The sequence below is a fragment of the Aethalodelphis obliquidens genome, unplaced genomic scaffold (genome assembly GCF_003676395.1).
Source record: "Aethalodelphis obliquidens isolate GAN/ISIS:26980383/991018 unplaced genomic scaffold, ASM367639v1 scaffold2, whole genome shotgun sequence".
NCBI lineage: Eukaryota > Metazoa > Chordata > Mammalia > Artiodactyla > Delphinidae > Aethalodelphis > Aethalodelphis obliquidens.
Window position 1 is genome coordinate 65,459,974 of NW_020837946.1, and position 13,721 is coordinate 65,473,694.

Below are 13,721 nucleotides of genomic sequence, written 5' to 3' on the forward strand. Positions count from 1 at the left end.
CATTTTCACAGCCCTGATTTAGGGCACTCTGACATATACCAGCGAGGAAGTGCTATTTTCAAACAGCAACTCAGTAAATGTTTTGGAGTAATTACTCTATTTCAATTTAGAAAACCCTGAAGGTAGAGGAGAAAAGAAATGAGAAATCTATAAATGACCTGCAGACTAAATGTAGAGAATAAACCCTTGTCAAAGATTTTTAGTAGAAAGTAAACATAAGGTTAATGCTTGCTATGTCATAATGTGATCTACACAGATATGTGTCCTCAGTCAGAAAAACAGTATTTTTGGAGAATGGGGTTTAAATTTAAAAGATTTGGAGTTCCCTTCTTAATATATGTTCTTCATAGAGAAATAGGTTCCACTCCCCCCAATCTGAATGTACACAAAGGTCTTAGGAAACACTGAGTCAGAATCCTTGATACACGATTGTATGTTGCTGCTTTGTTTTTTGTTGTTGTTGTTTGTTTGTTTTTGTCCACACACTGCTAATTGTGCTCAGATATGTCTAATTTTTAGAATGCCAGTTCCATTCACATCCATGGATCCTAGATTCTGCAGGGGCTTTGAGCTTTTCCTCTAAGAAAGCACTACATGAAATAGGCAGCCAGTTGGGACTAGAATTCAGTGTGTCAGCTAACTCAGAAATCCCAATACAGAGTTTAGCACTCCTGGTCAACAGATACTCTCCAGGGAGCTTGGCCTCCAGAACTCAATTATTGGATTACATCCATTTAACCCAAGACTGGGTTTGATGGTGGCTGTTTTTATTTCCTATTATAAATAGAGTGATAATGTTTATTTTATAAGCAGAAATGGTAAAAGAATATTTATTTCAAAAATATTATTTGTCTTACTGAATGATTTTGCATTCCAGAGCATTAATTTTCAAGATATTTGAAATGGAAAAGCTGAAATCGCTGTAAAAGGAATGTAGTGTCCTAAGATCTGTAGAATGAAATGATACGTGCACCCATTTGAGACTTTTTCCTTTAACTCAGATATTTAAAATATTAAGAAAATAAATAAGTTATCTTGGCTAACTGTCTTATATACGATAAAATTGCAGGTAAGTATCAAGTCAAAGGTGAGTTGTACCATTGGATGTTGTCTCTAGTTAAGAAGAGATCCAGTAACAGTTTGTCTTCATGGTGCACGTCGGAAGTTGCAACATTGGAATAATTCATTTTGACAAATGATAGAAGGTGGGTAATAGAGTTTAAATGGTTTATACTTTTATATTTCTATGTGTTCCTATCTTACAGACTTTTATAGTATTGAATAAAGGGAAGGCCATCTTCCGGTTCAGTGCCACTTCTGCCCTGTACATTTTAACTCCCTTCAATCCTCTTAGGAAAATAGCTATTAAGATTTTGGTACATTCATATCCTTTTCATGTGATCAATATCAGCTATTAGTACATAATCTATAAATGCTTTGTAGCTAAATATAAAATTAACTTGGGAAATGTCCATATTCTGTGGTTTTATCACCCTCATTTTGTATTTTCTTTGGTCATATAAGCCTTATTCTTAAAATTAATTACATAGATGTCACTGAAACTTACATAGTCTTTAATATTATATATGTACTATATATATATCTTTCAAATATATATTATACATCAAAGTCTTTAACATTATATATATCTTTCTAAAAACATATGTATCAAGTCCTACAAATCTAGTGTAAAATAGCCATATTTATTTTTAAGATATGGTACAAAGTTTCTGATTTTCTAGAATTTGCAGTGAATAATGATATAATAGCAAAAAATTTCCATCCAGAGCCAATATAGAGCTATCTATAATACAAAGCATTTTAGTGTGCCTTAGAATTAACCTTTAAGCATATTTTCCATGGGAGAAGATCAGGGGGCTTTGGCCAATATTTAGCTAGTTTTTGAACTTTCCTAATGAAATCTGTGAGGAAGTACTGGAATATTGGCTTAATTTCAAATTTAAGTCATTGAATTATGACTCTGCTGTGCAAAACTGATTGCTTAGTAAAGGCTTTGGAAGTTAATGAAAGACGCTAAGATTGTATTTCCAAGTGGTCTTTAGGGATTTGGCTTTGAGATTCTCATTGGTGTTAAAAAAGGATTCTGCAACTAAATTCATCTGTTCATATTCATTGGCAAAAACCTTCACTTCTGATTATGTCTCATTTGATAGCTTTGGCAATAATAAATATAGAAATACTATTATAATTATCATAAACTTACACTACCTGATTTTTTGAAAAAAGACTTTAAAACCTAAAAATCCGTTCTATTTCTAAACTGATAGCAAGAGATTTCTTATGGTATAAATACGATATTATTAAAAGTCAAAGATTTGAAACACAAAATTTATATGTTCGGGGTTTTTACATTTATGGAGGTTTCATCATCCTAGTTTGTGTTCCTAGTGCCATCATGTGGTCATTTGATGAAAACTTTCTTTTTCACACACGGAAAATTTTTGCTTTGGCAGTAAACTGTAGTGGAAAGAATATTGGATGTGAAAGTAATAAACCTGTGTTTTAGTCTGTGGCCAAGTTATCTAATTTCTTTAGATCTTATGCATTATTTCTCTGATTTCTAAAATACAGGGATTAAACAGTTGTTTTTTAAGGTCCCTTTCAGCTCCATAATTCTGTTATGTCATAGTTAGTCATTGGTTTTAGCTAAGACTTAGATCATGTCTACTAATATACAGACCTGTTCCAAGTACTTCACATATATTAACCCATTTAATCTGTACCTCAAACTATGAGTTCCATACCTGATTAGCTCCACTACATAAAATTCAGTAGAGATACAAGAAGCTTCCATGGCACAGAGAGGCTGAGTGACTTGCCCAAGTCATTTTTATGTTGCTAAGATCACCTTTATGTTGAATTTTAATTACATTCACATCATGTTAAGTCATGGCCTTGAAGAATATTCACTTTCAATCTTATCCAGTGTTGCTACACGTTTACAAACTCAGCTGAAATAGAGCAACCCGACCCTTAACACCATGCTGTACTTTAACTACATAAATTTTAATGTATTCAACTATATTGTATCACATGTATTTAAGAAGTTACAATTCTGCAAGGATGTGCCTTCCTCAACAATTTACTATTTTAATCAACTAAATTAGTTCAAGTCAGTGCTCTCTGCTCAAAAGCTGTACCACTCCAAAGTGCCCACAGGTTTCCCCCTAAAGTCTTCTGGGAGGTAAATAGATTGATTTAATAATAGTAGCAAAAGCCGCACTTTATACTTTTATAAAGCTTTCTCATACATTATCTCACTTAATCTATACAATTACTCTGTGAGGGTGATATTATTATCCAAATTTTATGGATGATAAAAATGAAATTTAAAGAGATTAGATGACTTGCCCATAGGGTATTTGTCCCTGAGTCCTGGCCAAACTGCAGGTTGAGCTTTTCAATGTTAGTTTTATGTAATATGATACATGGATTTGGGTTTTCTTTTGTGTGTTCCTTAACAATGACCTACATTATTCAGCATGCTAATTATGTGCACTATTTTGACGAACTGTGTGTTTATGACAATGAGTAACCCTCCCGACTGGACAAAGAATGTAGAGTAAGTTCAACTTACGTTTTAAGCGACCTACATGGGTATGTGTATGTGTATAGATAAATAGACATACAGACATATATATCTATATCTATATATATATGTATTTAGTATTTACTCTCTCTCCTTCACGTGTACTTGGTGGTTACCAGAAGCCCATCATTCTTGGACACTCGCCACTTTTCACGTAGGATCTACAGTGACCAAAGCAAATGTTATGAAAGTACTCACAGAAAGGAACCAATATGGTAGACCTTGGTTCCGGTTCATTTCCAGATGAATTCAGTGAGTCTTACACTTGCCCTAAAAGGATAATATTGAGCCTCACAAAGTTTTCACTTCCATCAGACACATCCACTCCATGCCAGGCCTATATCAGTTTCAAACGTGGTCACCAAAAAATTTGCTGAAAAAAAAAGCCCACAAAATTTGGGATTTTCAAACTTGAAAATTTAATTGAGGGCTAAGCTAACCGAAGTGAAAGTTAGGGTAGGATTTTCAGAAAGCAGATGCATTACTAACTGTATTGATGGGCTCTGTTCTGGGATACTTTTGAGGACAGAGAGGCCAGATGTGTGATAAGTGCTGCTGAGTCTGCTTGCGTGGCCGACGTGGTAGCCAGTATTGCTCTGTGCCTGCTGACCCTTAAAACAACCACCACGGGGGTGTTTCCAAGGGCTTTTTCCCTTCCTGGAAACTTCCAGGTTGGACCCAATCAAAAAAGGGATAAAAATTCTGAAGAAAATAAAAAATTTATAAACAAAGGATTTCTAAAGTATTAAAGCTACCATGTGAGGCCCACAGGTCTCAAGTTGCCCTAGTTGCCATGATTTCATTCTCCAACTTCTGAGTCGAAGATTAAAACTTTGGAAACATCTAAGTTTCTACTCGGAAATATCTAAATTTCTGCTCATTTAAACTGAGTAGAAGATTTAAATTTTGGAAACATCTAAGTTTCCAGTCTAAGACTCAGTATTTTTATTCTAAACTAAATTTTCACCTCTTATGACCTTAATTAAACTTACCCACTTTTGATGTTAACAGAATTCTTTTTTCCAAGTAAGTTAACCTAGCTTATCTTAAAGAAAGAGAAAAACTTGAAACTAATTTGTCAATGTTCCCTCATTCATAAAACCTGGCTGAAATTGAGTTTTTTTTACTTTCTAAAGGAAAATCATTTTATGCTTCTGCAATATTGTTGATCAGCTACTCCATCATGTGAATGTACTGGGTAATTCTCAGAGGCTCTCTTCATGTATGTCAATACTAAGACATTTCAGATACACTTTATACAGTGTGTGGTTCTCACCCTACTCTTAGGACAATTTAAAGCCAACTCTTCATGTGTTAGGGAGTTGAATTTAAATTTACGGCTATGTTTTATTTCCCTGAAAATAATATTAACTTGCTTAGATTTGTTTTATAATATTCATCTGTTCCCCTAATAGAGTGACAATTAATTGAAATTGCTGTGAAGGATAATGATTAGTTTATCCATTCTTTTTGGATACTTGTTTCCAGGTACACTTTCACAGGAATATATACTTTTGAATCACTTATAAAAATTATTGCAAGGGGCTTCTGTTTAGAAGATTTTACCTTCCTTCGGGACCCATGGAACTGGCTCGACTTCACTGTCATTACATTTGCGTAAGTGCCTTTCTTGGAAGCTTCAAAAAACTATATTTTGGCTTCTATAAGTGCTCATGCTTTTAAAGAATAAGCTTGCTTTAACTGTAGAATATTTCAGTGTGATTTATATATTTAAGCTCTGGATTTTAATTTAGCGCAACAGAGGTCAAAGTGGCATTACACTTTGGCATAAAGGCTTTGCAGTAATTGAAATTACAATTTTCACATGTAACACATCTGTCAGCAAATTTCATACATGTTGCTTTTTCAACAGGTGTGCACACACACACCCTAATATGAAAGCATAAATGTATTCATAATACATCTGTGAAAATGGCTTTTTAAAATTACAGCCAAAAACAGTTCTGCTGACCCTACAGATTTCAGTTGACCTTACCCACATCACACACTCTCCCCAGCTTCTTTGGTAGAATAATAGAAAATAAACATCAAAACATTCTGACAAATCAAACTAATAGAAAAAATAAGGTAGTTAATATATTATGTATTTAACACTAAATTGTTATTTCATCAGTCAATTGATAATTAAGACATATAAACAAAACACGCTCTCTCTGCCTCTTCCTATATCTTACCTGATCCCTTTCCTTTCTTCCTCTCTTCTTTCCCGTTATAATTTTCTTCATCTTTTTCTTTATATTAACCTTCTTATCCTTATTTCCCATCCAGATACACTCAGTATTGTGCACAATTTCTGCAGTCCTGCTTATTTTTTTCTTTGTCTAGTAATATACTTCCCCAAGGAAGAAGACACTCAGAAAAGTAACAGAAAGCTACTCAGCAGTAGGTAAAATTAGAGTGTGGAGGAAGGTGGACCAATACAGTTCACTCTCATCCTTCAGGAGCTGACATTCTTGGCCTCTTACAGGTGTAAGGAGGTGGATGGATGGGCAGAGGAGAAATGGTGCTGATATTCTCAGGGCTACGGATGCTGCCTATCTCATCTTAATTCCATATCTAGTCAGGATGGTTCTTCACCATTCCCTCTGGCCACAGCTCAGAAGAAGGCATATTGGGGCTACTGTTTCTTGAGAATAAAATAGCAGTAATGACAGGAGTAACCATTGGGCCCCCATAAAATATTGTTCTTAATTTGCCTAGCTTTCACTTAAGAGTTACACTAGGAAATCCTGATCACATATAGATAGGCAATAAGTCAACCTGTCTAAATTTCTCTTGGATGATTTCATGATTTTCATGTATTTTTTTTTAAACTAATTCCATGAAACTATAGCCAAGAATTATTTTCTTTTTACTTAATTCTCCTAAATTATACATGATATCGACTGTATTGCTTTTTGAAATGGCAACAGGATTGTGTACGTTATGAAGTTTACATCTAGCTAACAGCCTTAAATTATCTGAGTAAAGAAAACCATAGTGATAGACCTAAATTTCTAAATTGTTACTTACAATATTATCATTCAAAATCACCAGAAGGTCTTTATAAAATACCCAAGCAAATAATATAAATCCTGCTTAAATCTTGAATAACTCTGATTTAATCCTACAGGTATGTAACAGAATTTGTAAGCCTAGGCAATTTTTCAGCTCTTTGGACTTTCAGAGTCTTGAGAGCTTTGAAAACTATTTCTGTAATTCCAGGTAAGAAGTGATCAGTGTAAAGCATAAGGATCCTTGCACCTACAGCTCTTTCTTTGTATTCTGTTATTGTGTTTGTGTGTGAACTCCCTATTACAGATATGTGACAGAGTTTGTGGACCTGGGCAATGTCTCCGCATTGAGAACATTCAGAGTTCTCCGAGCACTGAAAACAATTTCAGTCATTCCAGGTGAGGGTTAAACACTGAGGCTCACCCATCATGTTTTTTTCAGCAGCCATCTCTTTTCTTGACATTCAGCATTACAGAAAATCAGGGGTCATAATCATTAAAATCATCAAAATCATAATTATAAAAATTGGGTGTTACTCAGAAAATGACTTATTATTTGAACATAAAATTTTATGTTTTCACATTTTTCATCAGCCTTGGAGCTTAACAATTTCTTGCATGAGACACTGTAATATACAGTCTATGTGACTTGCACTTAGAGATGTCCTGGGTTATTTTCTCCACATCAGTCATAACAAGGATTTGTTCCATATCAAATGTACCAATCTGTAATTTCTTGTTCATTTTAGGCATTGATGACAATGTATATACAATGTAAATCTTAATATTGCTTAAAAAGAGAAGGGAATAAGATAATGAAGAGTAGCATGGGTCTGCATGGAGGATTATTATTATTATCATCATTTTTGTTTTGGCCATGCCATGCAGCTTGCGGGATCTTAGTTCTCCAACCAAGGATTGAACTCGGGCCACAGCAGTGAAAGCGCCAAGTCCTAACCACTGGACAGCCAGGGAACTCCCCAAGGAGTTATTATCCTAAAGTGCAATTATACTCCAAACCACTTCCAGTTTTATAGCAAAACCTTTCCTACTTATGAATAGGAATTTTAAAATATTTTTCTTCACGTAATTTGTTATAGAACTGGCCCCAGTGAAAGAAAGTATGGGGCAAGTTTCATCAGCAAAACGGAGAAATACAAGACCTTAATATAGGCTTTGTGAAGACCATGAACTTCCAGCTATTTTCTCCCAACCTAATGGGATATGGATCTTCATTTCATGGTTTAGACTTTTTTACATTTCCAGAGTTTATTTCCATAAGCACTTCAGCCTTCCATGAAGTGTTGCTCTCCCACTAGCACTGCAGTCATTTTCACACTTATTCGTGGAGTGTATGTTTTCAAGAAAATTGTGTGAAGCTTTGGGTATTTCAGACATTCTAAGTCTTCATAGTAATAACCTCCTTTCTTTCAGGCCTGAAGACCATCGTAGGGGCCCTGATCCAGTCTGTGAAGAAGCTCTCAGATGTCATGATCCTGACTGTGTTCTGTCTGAGCGTGTTTGCACTGATTGGGCTGCAGCTCTTTATGGGCAACCTGCGGAATAAATGTGTACAATGGCCTCCCACCAATGCTTCCCTGGAGGAACATAGTGTAGAGAAGAATATAACTGTGAATTACAATGGCACACTTGTCAACGAAACTCTCATTGAGTTTGACTGGAAATCATATGTTCAAGATTCAAGTAAGAATTACTGTTATGTAGGTTTATTTTTTCATTGTTGATCGTCTTTCCATCTAGGCATGGAAAATTTTTTAAATGATTGCATAACAGGTTGTGATCTCTTAATCACCTTCTAATGGTTTGCACATACATTTAATTATTTTATTGATAACTATAATAACTATTTTATTGATAACCCTATGGGAGGCTGAAAAATTCAGCTTGAAAGAAATTTTCTTAGGATATTGGGTTGCTGTACATTCTTCTCATCACAGTGTACAATGCTGTATATTATCTCATTTGAGACAATCAAATGACATAAAGTATTTGAAAACCCTTTGTAAACTCCAAAGTATTATGTAAATGTAACCCATTAAACACTAATTGCAGAATGTGTTTTATGTACCAGAAAGTGCACAGGATGCTGGGAGAATAATGGTGATGGCACATGATTCCAGGGTGCTTATAGTTTACCAGGTTATTTTTATTGTTGTGTTATGGAAAGCAAGTGAGACCTAAAGGTTAACATTATTCTTACACTTGTAGAATAAGAATTAAAAGTAGTATTACATCAAAGAGAAGGAAATGAGAGTCAACGTTTAAGAGAGAGAAATTAAAAATGTCATAAAACTGTGAAGTTATGAGAATCAGTTTATCTTTATTTCAAGAATTTAGACAAAATAGTCAAACGTTTAAATAGTCTACTCTAAAAGGATGAAAAAATAACTGGCCTGATATCCTCTTTTTAAAGTGACAAAATTAACAATCTTTTTCTATCATATAATTTTAGTATCTGCCAGTAGCAATATTTCAAAAGCAGAAAGAACCTGACTCATGAAAGGGAATGTCCTTTTAAAGGAAAATATGAAATATATAAGACTTAGACTCTAGATGTGCTTAAATATAGCTGTATCTATTATTTTAAGGTGATGATTAATTCTTAGGAAAAAAATCAAAGAAGAAAGAAAGTCTTAGTGACTGGTTATGTGGAAGAAGTAGGATTAGTCATAAAGTTTACTTACTGGTGGTTTGATAATTCTTAAAGTAATGATAGCATAATAAAAAAAAACTAATCAGTGTCTTTTTATAGTTATAGATCTGGAAAATACCTTGGTTGATACAGATGTACACTTCCATGATGTTAGTGACATGCCAACAAATAATTTGCAAATAATTGTAAATCGCTGGATTAAGAAAAATGCCTTAAGAAAAATACATGTCAGAGGAATACATGAAATGTCCCTTTTTTACTTCACATGATCCTTATAAGCCCACTGCTGTCACCAACTCCCTGAAATCTGTTTTTTTTGATGTTGTTGTTTTAATCTAAGATCAAGGAACTGATTATGAGGATGTCACTTAGGATTTATTCACTCTAGGGAAAATTTATTGGACTCCATTTTTGTTACATTCAACATAAAAGAAGTCAAGAATATCTGAGGCTATTTTCAGCCCTAAAAATCTGTTTCTTGTCATTTTCTCTAATAATATTCCATTTGTTGAACAAAGATTATTTTAAACCAAATGCAAATATAAATAAAATGGTTTATTTTTGAAAGTAATAGAAAATTAAATTTATTAAAATTAAAGATAAACATTATGACTGAAAGTAATATTTTCTTCAGATTAAACTTCTAGATCAGTGAGTTTAATGGATAAAACTTCACTTATAAATATCTGGTATCAAAACTTTGTCCAAGGCTCCCCTGGTGGTGCAGTAGTTAAGAATCCACCTGCCAGTGCAGGGGACACGGGTTCAAGCCCTGGTCTGGGAAGATCCCACATGCCACGGAGCAACTAAGCCCATGTGCCACAACTACTGAGCCTGCGCTCTAGAGCCCCCAAGCCACAAATACTGAAGCCCACACACCTAGAGCCCGTGTTCCGCAACAAGAGAATCCACCGCAATGAGAAGCCTGTGCACCTCAACAAAGTGTAGCCCCCGCTCGCCGCAACTAGAGAAAGCCTGTGCGCAGCAACCAAGACCCAACACAGCCAAAATTAAATAAACTAAAAAAAAATTTATCCAGAAACTGTCATATTCCTTTCACATTGTTTAATTTCATTTAAAAGTTAAGAAATTGTATCTTAATTTCTCATGTTCAGAGAAGTAAAGACATTGAAAATTAAAATAGTTCCATTATGTATTTTTGTATCTCTTACAGAACTATATGTAGAGTAAATTTCTCAGAAAATTTAGCATCTAGAAAATATTTTTCCTACAAAATCCAAAATTGTCCTTTTTACAAAATGACTCTTTAATTCCATATGTTTCTCTTTTTGTCATCCCTTTACTTATTAATTCAGTAAACTTTATTGAAAGGCTACTAGGTCCCAAACACTAGTAATATGGAAATAATTAATGATTAGACATTTTTTTCAAGAAGGAACAGTATTTGTAAGCAAATAATCACAATATAAGACAGTGAATGTATAATAATGGCTATACATGTTACTGGTAGCACAGTGAGAGGATTTCTTAATTTTGCCAGTCTTTAAGTGGGAAGAAAGTAGAAGCTATCAAGGAATAATTCACAGAGGAAATGACACTTCAACAGGACGTTGAAAGAATCTAACGAATTTGCCAGAGACAGAAAACTTCGAGATAATGAAATAGTCACCTATAATAATTATTTTAGCTTTAGTACAATATTTTAAATTATTTTTTATTTCACTTGTTTTAGCAGTTGACATGATTTATGCATCTTTTACTAAGCTGCCTATGATATATTCTATAAGTTGGTAGAATGTAAATTATAATTAATTATTAGTCATTTATAAAGTGTTAAAAAATACAGAAGACAGTTCAGAAAAGTTAAAATCCCTTTATTTTGAAATATGTAGCTGTTTTGAGAAAGCAAAGAAATCCCTGTCATTCTTATCTACTTTTACGGAATGAAGTTTTTTGTTTTTGTTTTTGTTTTTGTTTTTGTGGTACGCGGGCCTCTCACTGTTGTGGCCTCTCCCGTTGCGGAGCACAGGCTCCGGACGCGCAGGCTCAGCGGCCATGGCTCACGGGCCTAGCCCTTCCGCGGCATGTGGGATCTTCCCGGACCGGGGAACGAACTTGTGTCCCCTGCATCGGCAGGCGGACTCTCAACCACTGCGCCACCAGGGAAGCCCCCAGAATGAAGTTTTTATTTTTCATGAGGAGGGTAAAAAAACACTGATACCTTTTAAAATACTATGTTAGTACCTGTGATTATCACTAATTTTACATTCATAAAGAAAAAATGCTTTGTACTATTAACTAAGTATCCAATCTCCTTAATATAATATCTAATATTTAGAGGGAATAACACTTGTGCCTTTGAATAAATTATATAATGTATTTAAAACTATAATATATTTAAAATTATAATAATGTACTTAAAATTATGAACTTTAAAAGAGCGGCCTGATCTTATTCTCATTTTGCAATGTCATGCAAATATTCATCATGTGACTTTTTTTCCTAAACAGGATATCATTATTTTCTGGAGGGTTTTTCAGATGCACTACTGTGTGGAAATAGCTCAGATGCTGGGTAAGACAATCATTTGTGTGTGTGTGTGTGTGTGTGTGTGTGTGTGTGTGTGTGTGTGTGTATTTTCTCTTTTTTTATACAAACTGACAGATAACAGCCAAGTAACTTTATTCATACTAATTTGCTATAATTAAGCTTATTTATAAGGTGAGGGATTATTTAAATATTAGACAAGCTTTCATGTTTCATAAAACAAGAAGTTATACTTTAGCTCTAATGCTGTTTCCCTTAGATGAGTATATGTGAGCTATGAGACGACTCTGGATTATCCATGGTAGGAAAATGAACTAGACATATGTTAACACACTAATTACCAACAGAAAATAGTTTTGTAAAATATAACTAGAAATGCTATGCAATATTTTAATGATGACATCAAGTGGATAGTAAAATTATGTTAAGTCAAAAGTTGGGAAATGTATTAATTGCTTATTTATCATACTTTTATCCCTTGAAATAGCAAATCTTCCTGGCTAGACAATATCATAAGTATAGCACGCTACCAGAATAAAAAGACAGCAGAATTTCTTATAATACTTTCTTTTGCCACGTTTACAGCCAATGTCCAGAAGGATACATGTGTGTGAAAGCTGGTAGAAATCCCAATTATGGCTACACAAGCTTCGATACCTTCAGTTGGGCTTTTTTGTCCCTGTTTCGACTGATGACTCAGGACTTCTGGGAGAATCTTTACCAACTGGTGAGAACCTGAAGAGACACATATTGTGTTTAATTGGAAGTATATAAGAAAACCAGCTTAGTTATGAAATCCAAATCAATTACCCTATTGATTATAACACATATTAAGCATAGCAATGCCAGGAGCAGCAATTCTCTCTCATTTCCCCTTGGCTCAAAACCTATTTCCCACCCTTCCCAGACACAGATCCTCCTAAACAGAAGGCATATATTCCCCTCAACTCTGTTTACCCGCTCAAGTATCATCCTTCAGGTGGCAGGTGATGAAAATGAATAAGCAGATGTAGAAGGATAACTTTGGTCTCTTCCTTAACTTTATTCAAAGCCTCAGCTCTTTGATGGAGCTCTCCATGGTACTTTATTTGACTCTGCTTTATTCCTGATAAATCCAAGAATTCCCTCCTACACATCAGAATGTTGAATGCATGAGTTAGGGGAGAAGGAAGAGGATGATGTTAAAGAAACAGACAGTCAACGAGGTAGGAGGGGCTGTGAACGTCATAATTATTATTTATATCAGAGTCCTATAAGACACACAGTAAGTTGGAGACAGGTAAAGCCACCCGTTAGTGAAATAATATTGAAAAAAAAAATTCTGGTGTTCTTATTTTCAGACATTACGGGCTGCTGGAAAAACATACATGATATTTTTTGTGCTGGTCATTTTCTTGGGCTCATTCTATCTAATAAATTTGATCCTGGCTGTGGTAGCCATGGCCTATGAGGAACAGAATCAGGCCACCTTAGAAGAGGCAGAACAGAAAGAGGCTGAATTTCAACAGATGCTTGAACAGCTTAAAAAGCAACAGGAAGCAGCTCAGGTAAATTCACCAAATCAACTCAGGTAAATTCACCAAATCAAATATGTCCTGTCTCATGGTACAAACCTTCTTTATTGTTTTGGTTGTTACAAAAATACTAGAGAGAAAGTGAGAGACAGATAATTGTTTGTACTTAAGAGAAGCTGGTAGTATAGGGGATTAGTAAGGATTTCTACATTGTTTTCATCATCTATAAGTCATTTAGTTTAATTATTCTAAGATGTTTATGATATGGACCACAATAGAACACTCTCATGCTATTTTAATCATCTTAAAATTTTTAGAATACAAGGGAAAATGTGATTTTGGGGTCTTCTCAGGTGAGAAGCTTACTGAATGAGTATACTGGCATTAGAAGAAAATCCTAA

At 34.5% G+C, this 13,721-nt stretch overlaps 1 protein-coding gene across 7 annotated transcripts in view; it reads left to right on the plus strand.

Annotated features, from left to right (window-relative positions):
• Positions 1-13,721, plus strand: part of SCN1A (sodium voltage-gated channel alpha subunit 1) — a 161,074-nt gene that overhangs the window by 79,310 nt on the left and 68,043 nt on the right. For all 7 annotated transcript variants that reach the window (XM_027129294.1, XM_027129279.1, XM_027129304.1 and 4 more), the window contains 8 exons: positions 1,266-1,384; positions 3,494-3,583; positions 5,099-5,227; positions 6,932-7,023; positions 8,059-8,328; positions 11,770-11,833; positions 12,392-12,533; positions 13,147-13,353. In XM_027129294.1, the coding sequence (XP_026985095.1) occupies positions 1,266-1,384; positions 3,494-3,583; positions 5,099-5,227; positions 6,932-7,023; positions 8,059-8,328; positions 11,770-11,833; positions 12,392-12,533; positions 13,147-13,353 (1,113 nt within the window). The remainder of the gene's footprint in view (positions 1-1,265; positions 1,385-3,493; positions 3,584-5,098; positions 5,228-6,931; positions 7,024-8,058; positions 8,329-11,769; positions 11,834-12,391; positions 12,534-13,146; positions 13,354-13,721) is intronic.